At 43.6% G+C, this 13,735-nt stretch overlaps 1 protein-coding gene across 2 annotated transcripts in view; it reads left to right on the forward strand.

Moving 5' to 3' along the window:
- Positions 1 to 13,735, forward strand: part of LOC109909149 (zinc finger and BTB domain-containing protein 16-A) — a 38,553-nt gene that overhangs the window by 5,450 nt on the left and 19,368 nt on the right. For both annotated transcript variants that reach the window (XM_020508103.2, XM_031796182.1), the window contains exons 3-5: positions 1,412 to 1,512; positions 4,159 to 4,245; positions 11,452 to 11,622. In XM_020508103.2, the coding sequence (XP_020363692.1) occupies positions 1,412 to 1,512; positions 4,159 to 4,245; positions 11,452 to 11,622 (359 nt within the window). The remainder of the gene's footprint in view (positions 1 to 1,411; positions 1,513 to 4,158; positions 4,246 to 11,451; positions 11,623 to 13,735) is intronic.

Raw genomic sequence — 13,735 nt, forward strand, 5'->3', positions numbered from 1 at the left:
ATGTGGGTGTCTGTGCTTCTGTCTGTCTGTATGTGTACGTGGGTGTCTGTGTCTATGTGTATGTGGGTGTCTGTGCTTCTGTCTGTCTGTATGTGTACGTGGGTGTCTGTGTCTATGTGTACGTGGGTGTCTGTGTCTATGTGTATGTGGGTGTCTGTGCTTCTGTCTGTGTCTGTGTGTACGTGGGTGTCTGTGTCTATGTGTATGTGGGTGTCTGTGTCTATGTGTATGTGGGTGTCTGTGTCTATGTGTATGTGGGTGTCTGTGTCTATGTGTATGTGGGTGCCTGTGCTTCTGTCTGTCTGTATGTGTACGTGGGTGTCTGTGTCTATGTGTACGTGGGTGTCTGTGTCTATGTGTATGTGGGTGCCTGTGCTTCTGTCTGTCTGTATGTGTACGTGGGTGTCTGTGTCTATGTGTACGTGGGTGTCTGTGTCTATGTGTATGTGGGTGCCTGTGCTTCTGTCTGTCTGTATGTGTACGTGGGTGTCTGTGTCTATGTGTACGTGGGTGTCTGTGTCTATGTGTATGTGGGTGCCTGTGCTTCTGTCTGTCTGTGTGTGTACGTGGGTGTCTGTGTCTATGTGTACGTGGGTGTCTGTGTCTATGTGTATGTGGGTGCCTGTGCTTCTGTCTGTCTGTATGTGTACGTGGGTGTCTGTCTGTATGTGTACGTGGGTGTCTGTGTCTATGTGTACGTGGGTGTCTGTGTCTATGTGTATGTGGGTGCCTGTGCTTCTGTCTGTCTGTATGTGTACGTGGGTGTCTGTGTCTATGTGTACGTGGGTGTCTGTGTCTATGTGTATGTGGGTGCCTGTGCTTCTGTCTGTCTGTGTGTGTACGTGGGTGTCTGTGTCTATGTGTATGTGGGTGCCTGTGCTTCTGTCTGTCTGTGTGTGTACGTGGGTGTCTGTGTCTATGTGTATGTGGGTGCCTGTGCTTCTGTCTGTCTGTGTGTGTACGTGGGTGTCTGTGTCTATGTGTATGTGGGTGCCTGTGCTTCTGTCTGTCTGTATGTGTACGTGGGTGTCTGTGTCTATGTGTACGTGGGTGTCTGTGTCTATGTGTATGTGGGTGCCTGTGCTTCTGTCTGTCTGTATGTGTACGTGGGTGTAAGCACGTTTATTTGTATTGTGCTTTCTAAAATTATCCCATTCTCCTTTTGTATTTGTACAGTGTGATACTGTGTGACTCACAACTCTTTGAGACCTCTTTACTCTAATGATGCAGCAGTACACAGAGAGGGATACTTTCAGGATGGAATTAAACATGCTGTTCTGTACAAGGACAATGATGTTGCTGCCTTTTGAAAACCCTTCAGAAAATGCACAAAAACATTTTTGCTATTGTCTGCTATTTTTGAGACCTCAGTCATTGGCTCATCACAGTCCTTTTGTCTCTGTCCCCACAGGAAGCTGCACAGTGGAGGCGAGAAGGGACACGGCTGTGAGTTCTGTGGCAAACGCTTCATAGACAGTGTACGGCTCAGGATGCACATGCTCTCTCACTCAGGTAACACTGTCATATGATGATAATAACAGAGTAAATTCCATTCAGAATACCCCTGATAGAGCTGTACTGTTTTCACATGTACCTCTTCATTATGTCACACGTATACATATCTTAAAGGATCCATAGGAAAGAGTATTCCCCTTATTGTCTGTCTCCTATCTGTCTCCTGTCTGAGACTGTCTCTGCATGTGTCAGATCTTCAGTGTCTCTGTCTTCTCTTTTGTCTTCTCTCTGTGAATCTGTGTGTGTGTGTTTTCGGAGAGTCTGTCTGGCTCCTCGCCAGCGCTGTCCCTCTGAGTGATGACATCATCAGCTGCCGGCAGGCCTGGGTGTTCTGCCAGTGCTCCGAAGCGTGTGTGATGGCTCGCTCGCAGATGTGTGTCCAGGAACACACTGTACCCAAACGCCGACTTAATCAGACCTGACTGCTCTCCCAGCCACTTTATCCAAAATAGAGCAGGAGAAGGGGAGGAGAGTAGGCGGAGAGAGGGCTTAAAAATGAAACAAAAATATAAACAGAAACCCCACTCTGATGTAAGGAAGAATAGAAACAATGCTGCTATACCCTGGCTTTCCTCTCTTCTGATCTGTCTTTCCTCTGATCCCTGTAAAAGTGATAGGAGATGACAGATGGCTGACAGATGACAGGTTCCCTTTCTCCAAACTGTGTTCATAAACTATCTGATCTCTCACAGTAGACACATTTTAATCCATGTTTGGAACTCTATGATCTGAATGATAGTTACATCAGGTCACGACATACAGTAAGTATTCTGCTAGTTGGCAAACGGCTACTCTCCTTTACTCATCCTGTCTGCATCGGTATGACCTGGTGAGACATACTGGCTATAGTGTGTGTAATATAGGCCTGTTACACATCATTTAGATACTTTGATCTTTCATTACAAATAGATTTCTGAAACCTTCTTTCATGTAATTTGTATTCATGAACAAAATATATAGCCTCTGTATTGTACAAAAAGAAAGAGTTTGATCTTATTTCATTGTCATTGTGTGTTGCCGTATAGCCCATAGCAGCCTTTAGACCCTCTGTTGGTTGCTAAGGAGCCAGTGCGCCATAGCTCTAATGGGCTGATTTGGTATTCAGCTCGATGCTGGCTGTATTTTGGTATGCCAGACAAAGTGTTTTGATGGAGGACTATTGCAGCCGCGTCTGGAGACAGTTTGATGGTTTATGGATGAGAGCACACTCCATGCCTTTGACGGCACAAGACAATGCACTATATTCTCTTCCTCACTAATCACGCGCAATCTCCCAATATAACACACTGGACACACTGTCACAGAAAATAACACACTGGACACACTGTCACAGAACACAACACACAAACACACACAACATATAATGTACTGTCCTTAAAATGCTTCCCTCAGCCAAGGACAGCACTGCAGTACATCACCTACCTACATCTAGGAAAAGGCTACATAGTGTGCTGAAATGTTTTGTTTCCAAGATAAATGTCAAATATCTGAAATGAGGTGAAATCTGCAGATGAGGTGATTGTAGCTAGCTACAGCACTGGGACTAGTGCAGCTGTACAGGGAGGTGGGGAGAGTTGAAAGAGGACTACATTTAGGCTGTAGCGCTCCCAGTTTCCAAAGCTTGTGGGCGTTTTAATTAGTCATTTTAACTTCATTTAAAGCCAGCTGAGCAGAAAATAGATCAGTGAAAGAGCCCTGGGCCAGTATGGATCTGAAACCGATTTACATTTCACCACTAGCCAGCCCACATCCAAACAGCTGGGAGAGTGTGTGTGTGTGTGTGTGTGTGTGTGTGTGTGTGTGTGTGTGTGTGTGTGTGTGTGTGTGTGTGTGTGTGTGCGTGTGCGTGTGCGTGTGTGTGTGTGTACAGAATCACCACTTGTCAGAGCAACTGGCATCTCCTATAGCTGAGTGGTGTCAGTGCCCTTGTCTTCTCTGATCTCTTCATATGAAAAGACAAGGGCATTCCAAAGGTGAGCAGGGTGCTGTGTTTTACTGACGGAGATGGCTAGGGAGTGTTTTTGATAAAGGCATGTGCCGCAGGCTCAGATTGTCTGCTGTGCACAGAACACCCAGTCCTTCTGTGTCAACTCAGGCAGACAGGCTGTGCACTGTTCAGAGCCTGATAACAGGGTAAATACAACTCTTCAGCTCAGCTCCTCACTGTGAAATAGAGAGGCCATGGAACACTGTCTGGTGCCATTGTTTGGCCAGAGTTGTGTTTTTTCCAATGGGTTCTGGTCTTTTTTACTCTGTGTGACTCATAATGTAACTGTAAACAACCAAAGTGTATACAGAAGAGGATGGTTACTTAGTGACCTTTAAATAGAGCATTGCATTGGCTCAAGGTTTGAAATGGGTTTTAATCCAACAGCTTTCTCATCTTTTAAAAATTTGGTTTGATTCGGAAGTAAAAGTGGAGCTTTTATAGCCATCTGAGATTCAGATGCTCATTGGTTGCCATAACCATGAATCCCATCCATCAAATTCAGTTGCACCCTCTACAGCATGATCATAATTATTTTGTACAAATTGCTGATTGTTTTCTCATACTGTATACATGAATGTTTACATCTCACAAAAGAATGTACACCATATATTGAGTGTTTGATGATGACACATGACTGAGATGTCCCCCTGCAGCTGGAGCTGAGGCCCTGGTGTGTGATCAGTGTGGAGCTACATTCTCTGCTGAAGACGCTCTGGAGGCCCACAGACAGACACACACAGGTACTGTATGACAGACACACAGACACACGCACACAGGTACTGTCTGACAGACACAGACAAACATAGCACACGGTTGAAAACATACAGGTACCCAATGACTCACAAACACTCATTCACTACCCTTAAACAAGCAGGCTACAATTGACAAGAGACCGTTTGAGGTCTGCATATGTAATGTATTCTGTCTGTCTTGCTGCTTATTCAAAAAAGTGTTTAATAAACATATGACTATGGGGATGAACATCCTTGTTATTGTGCTGGCAGGGTTAAACTGTCCCTGTCATGTTGCTCCATAATTTATCAGCGGCTAGCGAGGACAGGAAGGCCCTCTCAGATATCACCAACTAATATCTCCTGGTGTCCCGTGTGGGTGCATGCCTATTTACCACGGTGCTGGCAAGCCTGACACGCCAGGCAAGCCTAGGCCACACTGCAAGTACATGACAGTGTCATAGATATGCCATGCATCTAGGCTATGTGCGTGATGAGCCCAGAGGGTTGTTACTCTATGGCTCTGACTCATGTCAACAACTTGGATCAACACATTTTGTTTGGGAATGATCTCATGGTGATAGATTATATGTATCCTCTCTAGCTCAGAAGATAATGGACATCAGTTCCTGGGAACTGTTCTGAAACCCAATTGTTTTAATTAGCGAGACACTCCTCTAATCAGGTGAATGGGTATCTCCTACCGAAGTTACACAAATGAGGTTGAAAGAATGTTCCTATGTTTGTCTTCCTTCCAAATATTCAGACCCTCTCCCAGTGCCTGAATCCCAGTCATTACAGTATCTAAATTAAACTCTACCTTTAATCATCTTAGACAAACCCTACAGTCGATCCACAATGAGTGTCAGAATCCACACCTTTTCTGCTACTGTCAGAGAAAGCTGATAACCCGCTCTGAAGCATTGGGATGTAACTGTAGCTCCAGGTGCCACACACAGTATGAATAGTTAATGCCTGTGGGCATGGAGGGGTGTTAACGATGCCTAAAGTTTCTACCTCCTCTCCTTCAGGTTGTAAACATCCAGGGGTCAGTTATCGGCTTGGCAGCGTATCTAGTGCAGGGTACAGGATGGCATTACACACTCATTTTGTCATGATCTCAACTTGGTCTAGTGTGATAAATGACCCTCTTACTGCCACTTTGTACACTTCGTGCTCTGACCAGAATGGTATGATTCTTTTGGAGCTGTTTGGTGGTTGTAAGGAATTCAGCTACTGTACACATTCTCTTTTAGAATATGCATTCACTGTATGTTCTTATACTTTCAACACAAGCGAAAAAGTGTGACAGGTCTTCTGCACTCAAAAATATGTCACATAAAGCTTATTTCTTTAAAACAATATATATTCTTACTGCATCAGGATAGCATAAACAGACGTTTCTGCTTATTTGCCTTCTTCAGTGTGTAACTTAAACACTGAAGAAGGATTCACTGGTTTAACGCACCAATCAAACTTTAAGTGCACTATGATCCTCTTTTGATTATACTTTCAACACATCCTAGGTTTATAACCTTTGAGATCACAGGCTGAATGAATCTTGTTACCATGGTTTTGTATATCGCCATGTCCAAGCTGTATCACATCTGGCCGTGGTTGGGAGTCCCATAGGGACGACCCAGCGTCATCTGGGTTAGGCCGGGGCAGGCCGTCATTGTAAATAAGACTTTGTTCTTAACTTGCCTAGTTAAATAAAATAAAATAAAAAATACATGTGACAGTATGCCAGGAAGCCAAACAGACATTATCACAGGTCAGACCTTAGCAGCCATAGCCCTATAGTTTACTGATCTATTCTCCTCAAGAAGGAAAACACCCCTACCTGACAAAGACCTGGCTGGCTCTCATATCAATCACGCTATAGGGACTGCACTGCAGAGCCTAGCTTATTTCCAGTGAGTGAGAGTGTGTTTTGGCAATGTGAATGTCAGAGGTGAGTGGCTGTGGGTTGGCATTAAGGGGCTGGTTAGGGGGGAGTTCCTGAGGGCATTGGATGGAAGGGTTGGTGGCATTGGATGCCAGGACTCCCAGGAAAACAACATCATGTGGTGCTGTTTACTCCATCTCCCATCTCACAGCCCTCTCTGTCACAGTTGCCGTCTGCTTTGCCTCTGACCTACTTGTGAGTACCCAAAATAAAATAATGGAACTGTCTCAAACTCTCAAGCAACAATGACCTTATTTCATTAGACCATGTTAGTTAGGTTCTCTGTGGTATCATCTTGTTTGAACAGTTTTGTAAAATGTAAGCTAATCATAGAGCGTAGTAATGGACTGGACATGGTGCAGAACATAGTGGCTAACCATTCTGCCACCTTGCCTGCAGGAGAAGGCCCTAAGAGTGCTGTCTTTGTGTGTTCTTACAAACAGCTGCCCTTATCCTACACATAAACACTTCCTGTACTGAATGTCCACAGTACACATAACCCCTATTATACAGAGAACACATCCTACTCCATCACACTTTCTTGTACATTCAATACTGCCTAAGTGCATAGCATAGCCACTTCTCAATGAAATAGACCTCATCTAATTGCGCAATAATTATTGTGCAAGCTGCATTCACAATAATGAATATGCAATCGGTTGAAATGTAAACCACCATTCCACTTATAAATAGCTAATCATTGGTACAGATCTTCAAGTACTGAGTCTTACTGTACTCTACTTACACCCCAGTCTATTTCGCTGGCCTCTAGCTACAAAGTACACACTGCCCAGTGCTAGTCCAGTCATTCAGGCCCTGTAGGCTTCTACTCTGTCTTCATGTACTTCATAGTGAATGCTATTGGCAAAATATGCTAAACATCCAGATTGGAGACAGCAGGTGACCTCAATGAAACGGGCCATGGAAGACGGAAGGGTGGTTAAACACGAGCAACGTATCTCTTGTTGCATTAATTATTGAGCTGGTTGTTCTTCACTCTGGTAGATTAGCGGTCTGCTGATGAGTGGCTGGCCTACCTGGGATCATCTGAGGTTCTGTATGGTTACTGTCTGTCTCTAGACTTATCATAACATATAGTCTACAGGGACGCAGTCTGAACCCAGTGTGCAAAATTGTTTGAAAGACATATTTCCTATGTCTTTTCACGGTCTTTTCAATGTCTTTTCAACCAAAAATACGTATTTTCAAAATCTTTTACTCATAGGGAAGGCATTGGGTCATATACGGTCTGGTGCTCATTGCTCAATGTAATGTACATAGTGTATATGTGTAACTGGGTCACAGGGGCAGCTAGTGAGTGAACATGCTGAGGTGAGCCATATTAGGAGTTTTGCTCATAGCGCCTTGATGTTGAACCAATCAGTTATAGCTCCTTTCAGCAAATCTGACTTAACCCAATAAGCAAGCTCTTTAAAGAGTGTGACATAGTACTTTCAACTCTTTCAACGATCTTAAGAAAATGAGTTTAAACTCTTTAGCTTCATAGCTCAGTATTTCCCAGAGCCACTGTGTAGGTTGAGCAAAACAGCTCTTTAACTATTCATACCTTCTTTTGTATACTGGTTTAAAGGAGCAGTCCATGGTTGCTTTGTAGTGTAGTTATGGTGAGACCTGCACAGAAACGTGCTGTTAACACAGACCAATGAGATTAGATGGAGATCTATGGTGAACTAAACCTAAAGAGGGTTAACATTACAGAGATCTGTATAAACATTATGCAATCCCTTGTTCAATTTGCAGTGGGGTTACTGTGAGATTCACAGCGTGGGGAAACTGTTGTTCGTCTTTAGAAAAGGAACAGGCTTTGCTTATTTGTGAATGGAGGGATTAGTTTGAACACTTCACCCCAAGGAGGGCCATGATCCAATCTGGTTGCCTAGAGACATGTTTTTGTCTGTTGAGCCACTTCCTCTGTGTTCCCTGCCTTAGTTGGACTATTGACAGGCTGTTATGTAAATGCTCCCATGTCATGTTCTGATCTGATGTCTGATCTGATAAAGGTTGACGTTTAATTAAACTATCAGGCTGAACTTCCTTGCTAGAATATTTTTATGAAATGTCTTGTTTCTTGGCACCTCTTTTAATTGGAACATAGGAACTCTGGAATGAGTTTAGTTCTGTATACACTGTCTGTCTAAAGTTTACTGAGAGAAACTATACTGAAGTTAAATAATCTTTCTCTGTGGAATGTCTGCAAGGCCCCTCCCCTGTGTGACTCAATAGATGCACAATGCTCAGTCAGCCATCCAGCCTTTGAGGAATACCATTGATTACATGGTGTTTACCGCATTGAGGACCTAGGGTCAAGAGGTCAGGAGACCAAATCCCATTCCCTTTGTCTGGTTAAGGGTGAGAAAGCAGGGGCAGTGGGGGCAGTGGCATGTCTACTGGAGATTGTGTTTTCTCACAGAAAGGCTGCTCTGCACTAAGGAGCAAAGCCTACTGGAAAAAAAGGTGCTGTGAAAGCAAGTGTTTAGGTGTGAAAGTTAACAGAGTGCACTGGTGCAGGTAGTCATCAAACTAATGAATGTCAGCATATATTATTATATTATACATACTGTTTGTGCTGCACCTCTGACTCTGTCACTTTTATCTACTGCTTTTATTTGAGGGACTATTTGTATTAGTGCTTCTGTTATTTTCTTTCAATTAAGTTGAGTTGTTTCGGGTAACTACTCTATTACTCAAGGAGTTGTCACTGTGGAGGTGGGACTGAGATCATTGTTAAGCGAGAACTTTTTGTTTTGACAGTTTCACATTATTTTCATGGCAGTGGGATGAGAGGGTATTGACTGAGCATCTGAGTGTCTAGAAGCAGGACATGACAAGTAGAACAAGAATGAATCCATCCTGTTTAATGGTTTAGTGCTCAAAATAGGCAGAATGCAGACATATGGGAATGGTCATTAAATGGTCATTTCAAGAATGAATGAATGAGAAGAGCTGAGGAATGATACTGAGTGAGAACATTTTCAGAGGAAAGTCATACAGAACTGAAGTAACTCATGGTGCTGTATCATTTGAGGTCCTATCCAGCATGTTGGAGGCTAGAGGGAGTAGAACAGTAGAGAGCACGCCCCCTGCTGACACATGGAGATTGAACGGCTTGACACATTTCTCTTAGATGATTCTCCATTTAGTACCACCGGTCAAGCAGCACAGAATGGATTCTGCAGTTCCTAAAGGTCTTTTTTACTTTTCAGGATACATGTTCATTTAGCCCAGATTGTTGGTGCATTCCAGTCAAGTGGTAGCTCTGCTTCTTTAGAAAAAATCTGAAACTAAAGAAAGTAGATAGTCAGCTGGACAGTGAGACATAACATAGAAGCTTTCCTGTCTAGTCGGGGTTGGGGGCGGTACAGGGAAGATCTTTTGTCCATCGGTAAAACATTGTGGTCTGTGGGTGAGAAAAGCCCTGATCATTAGGCTACTACACAAAGCCTGGAAGTGTAGGAGTTGCATGAAGAGCCTATGACTAATGGATCTGGCCATTGAGGGTCCGAACCACATTGTGTTTCTATTGTGAAGATAGATGGCCACTGGAATAAAGCTAGTTAACAGGTGCAGTGCATTCCAGTAGGCCCTCTTTCTGCTGCATTGTGTGGAGTGGAGAACATCTCTCATCTTCTCTCTTCTTTGATATTGAGTAGAATTAATGCTGCATTCTCCTAGTGCCGTTTAGGGCAAACCACAGCAAGCTCATAGCCTACTTTAATTCCATCAAGTCCCATGATCAACATCTAATAACGAGAGAGAAAAGAAAAATAACACAGATGCATGTAATCTTAGAAATATTCTGAATATTAGTGACACATTTTATCCTATAAATGAGGCCTGATGTAAGCTAGGCCTTCCACGTTGTGTATTCCCAGTCGTTTGTGAAGAGGACCACGTGTAATGTGAGGCACTAAGATACTGACTGACTCACTCAGAGTAGGTTATGTAGTGGTTCAATAAGTGAAATGTATCTGGGAGTAATCATGACTAAAATAAAATAAAGATTTGGGAGAAATTTTAGCATGTGGATTGCAGGAAAATGGTCAACAATAGAGAAGTACTATGATTTATTGCTGAAATTGTTGGAATTATTGACTATAAATATCCTTGTCTGTTAACTTGATTGAACTCCAAACACTGTCTGACAATCTCCTGTATTAGTGTGAGTGTTCCTGTATCTCTTTCCTGTACTAATTCCAATTTAATTGCCAGTTGCCTCAAGGCACTTCAATAAGAGTAACAAATGATTTGATTTAGTGGACCTCATCAGACTGCATTTTAAATGCAACTCAGCAACCCCACTTGAATTCCAATGAAACGCTGGCATAGCCTCCTGTTTACTAATGATCCACCGCTGGAGATGTCTGATTGAATCCCAGTCGTGAGCAATGGGACCTGCGTTGTAAATGATCCTCAACCCGAGCAGACAGAAATACCGACCTCATAACCTAACATTAACCACCTCTCTGCAAGACTCGTACATTATTATCAGTGGAATTGATTACCCGATGAACTGATAATTCAGTCCTACGTCACATTTGGATTTTCATGAAAGGGATAAGCAAAGGGGTCATTGAATAGTGTTAAGAACAAGTAAGAACCCTGTATAATGTGTGTGAGTGTTTTTAATGATGGTTCTTCACAGATCCTGTGTGAGTAAAACTAGCCTGTGTTTCCCTATCTGTATTCCACTCCACTCTCAGTGCAACAGGAGAGCAGCCCCAAAGTGATGCCAGGTCACACACAGGATTAAAAGGATTGTGTTTTTCCTGCAGTCCTGCCTTTAATGGCTTGATATCGCTACTTAACATTCAGCACATAGCTCATAGTGGAGGCATCATTCAGGGTGGAGCTTCTATCAGCATCTCTCTGTAAACAGACACAGAGGACTTCAGAGGCTGCTTGAACACAGGCTTGATGGGGATTGAGGAGAATAATTCCGCTTTTAACATCCTATAAGGAGAAGTCATTGATTATGTGATTGACAGTTCCAACATCCTGTGTATTGTGTTAAAAAAAGATCTCGAAAAGACCATGACTTCCAAGTCAACGTCAATCAGAAAAGTGTATAAAGTCAAACTGAATGTATTTCACGCCTGTCAAGGGGGTTAGTTTAGGAAGAAACACTTTGCTCTTTGAAAGAATTGTTCTCCTCAGAACACTCAGGCTCAGAGTTGAGTGATCCAGTTTCCCCACTGAGTGTATGTTTGGTCCTGAAATAACTGTCTGTGTCTCTGTGTGTTCTCCAGGGACAGACATGGCAGTGTTCTGTCTGCTGTGTGCCAAGCGGTTCCAGACCCAGAAGGCTCTGCAGCAGCACATGGAGGTCCATGCAGGGATGCACAGCTACGTCTGCAGCCACTGTGACCACACCTTCCCCAGCCACACCACCCTCAAACGCCACCTGCGCTCACACACAGGTAAGGACTGTATCTATGTCCTATGTCATCTTCGTCATCATCACCACCACCACTGTTTTCATCATCTTCACTGTTTTCATCATCATCATCATCACTGTCATATCCGTCAACATCATCGCCTACACTAACACACAATCCAAAGCTGCAATGAGATCAATTCCTATAAACCATAAACCTCAAGCCTTTCATCTTTAAATAACTTGAACTACTACTTCTCTCTTGGCAGTAGACTGAAGTAGCATGAGACCAGAGTTTTTTAATTTCAGTCTACAGTCAGTTTCATGTTTATGTTCACTTAACGTTAATAAACTCCGCTATGATTCACTTTCCTGATGACAGCAATGCTTCGTTATGGCCAGTGTTATGTTTGAGGCTATTTTATCCAGTTTATGTGTTTATTTTCTTAGACACAGCCTTCTAGGCCCCTGCCATTAATGCCTGTCAGTTCTACTGCAGTTCTCCCCAAATGACAGAGCAAACCAAAATAAATATCTACAGAACAGCAAATGTCTGTGTTTTTCTCAGAGAGAGACTACCAAAGATAATTATTCCAAAGCTATACAGCAAATGCTCTGAAAAACAACAGAAACCTGGAAACACCATCCAACCTGGAACTGAGTGAGTAATGTTTAGTCTGAAGCTATATTTCATTTCCAAAAGCCAAGGAGATGATACATTACATTATTTTATGAGGACTCTGAATGCCAAGTTAAGGCTACCAAGCTTGATACAACTTCAATTAGCACTGACGTGTCAAGTGAGAGGTATCAAAGCCCTTTAGCCCAACAATGGCAGGAGAGTCGCGCAGTCTACTCCAACCAAATGGAGAGGCCTTAGAAGCTGCCTCCCGCTGTTCAGAGCTAATTAAAATATAGTACCCTGTTTATGTAAAGAATGATAAGACACGAAAAGAGCACAAAATGAAGCTCCTTATGGAAAATCAAGAGACACTTTTTGCTGACTATTATAAAAATGGGAACATCAGAAACCTCATCTTCCACACAGACCATCCCCTGGCATGACATAGTGCTATATTAGCACACTACCCCTCTGTTAAGAGGGTGGGGTGTCACCGAGGGGTGGAAACTCAGGATACTAGACAACGAGGACTCTGAGTCCGCTAATATACATCCCTATAAGTCTGGAACAGTATTGTACAGGGCAACCCCAAACAGTTTCAGCTGGACTTTCACCTAATCAAAGAATTAGCTCAGCAGGAGAAGCTCTCACTTGAGAAGATACCCTCACCCCGAGCAGGTCAGACCAGACCTCTTCCTTATATAACCCCACAGACAGGCAACCCCAAGCAGAAAGTCAACCTCCCAGCACAAAGTACTACTCCTTCATTGAAATGAAGGATAAATTCACCCAGCTGAAAAATGAGAAGTATGAAAAGTATGAAACTCCACTATGGCCAAGACCAAAGAGCCGTCAAAGGACACCAGAAACAAAATTGTAGACCTGCACCAGGCTGGGAAGACTGAATCTGCAATAGGTAAGCAGCTTGGTTTGAAGAAATCAACTGGTCAGGCAGGTGAAGCTGGAACAGCAGGTGATTACACTCCAGTCAGCACAGACCCAGACAACAGTCCAGCACAACAACATCCCCTTAACCAGACCCGGAGAGCTGGAGGTGGAGGGAGACATATCTGCACTCTGGACTGTGGTGAGACAACTTCAACAGGAGAAAAAGCAGGAGAAGAACAGAGCACTAGAGGAGAGGATCAGACTGCTGGATGAGAGGGTGAGGGTGATGGCAGGTGACAGAGAACAACCCACTGGAGAGGTGGCCACCCCCACAGAGAAGCCAGCAGAACAGCCCACCTCAGATCCCGACAAAACTCTCAACACCACAGCTGAACATTCCACTTTCCCCAATGCACAAGTGGTTATATCCACCCTGCTACCACGAAAAGACTTCCACCCTGCTACCATACAGCGGGTAAACGCAAGTATTTCCCGTGACTGTGCCTCAAAACCAAATGTTTACCTGGCCCACCACTCCACCCTGGACTTGAACAGCCTTTATGACCAGGTCCACCTATACAAGGCTGCAGTGCCCACCTTCGCCGGACACTAAAGGACAACGCTCTCAAATACATCCCCAACACTT

This window comes from Oncorhynchus kisutch, linkage group LG18 (assembly GCF_002021735.2).
Source record: "Oncorhynchus kisutch isolate 150728-3 linkage group LG18, Okis_V2, whole genome shotgun sequence".
NCBI classification, from domain to species: domain Eukaryota; kingdom Metazoa; phylum Chordata; class Actinopteri; order Salmoniformes; family Salmonidae; genus Oncorhynchus; species Oncorhynchus kisutch.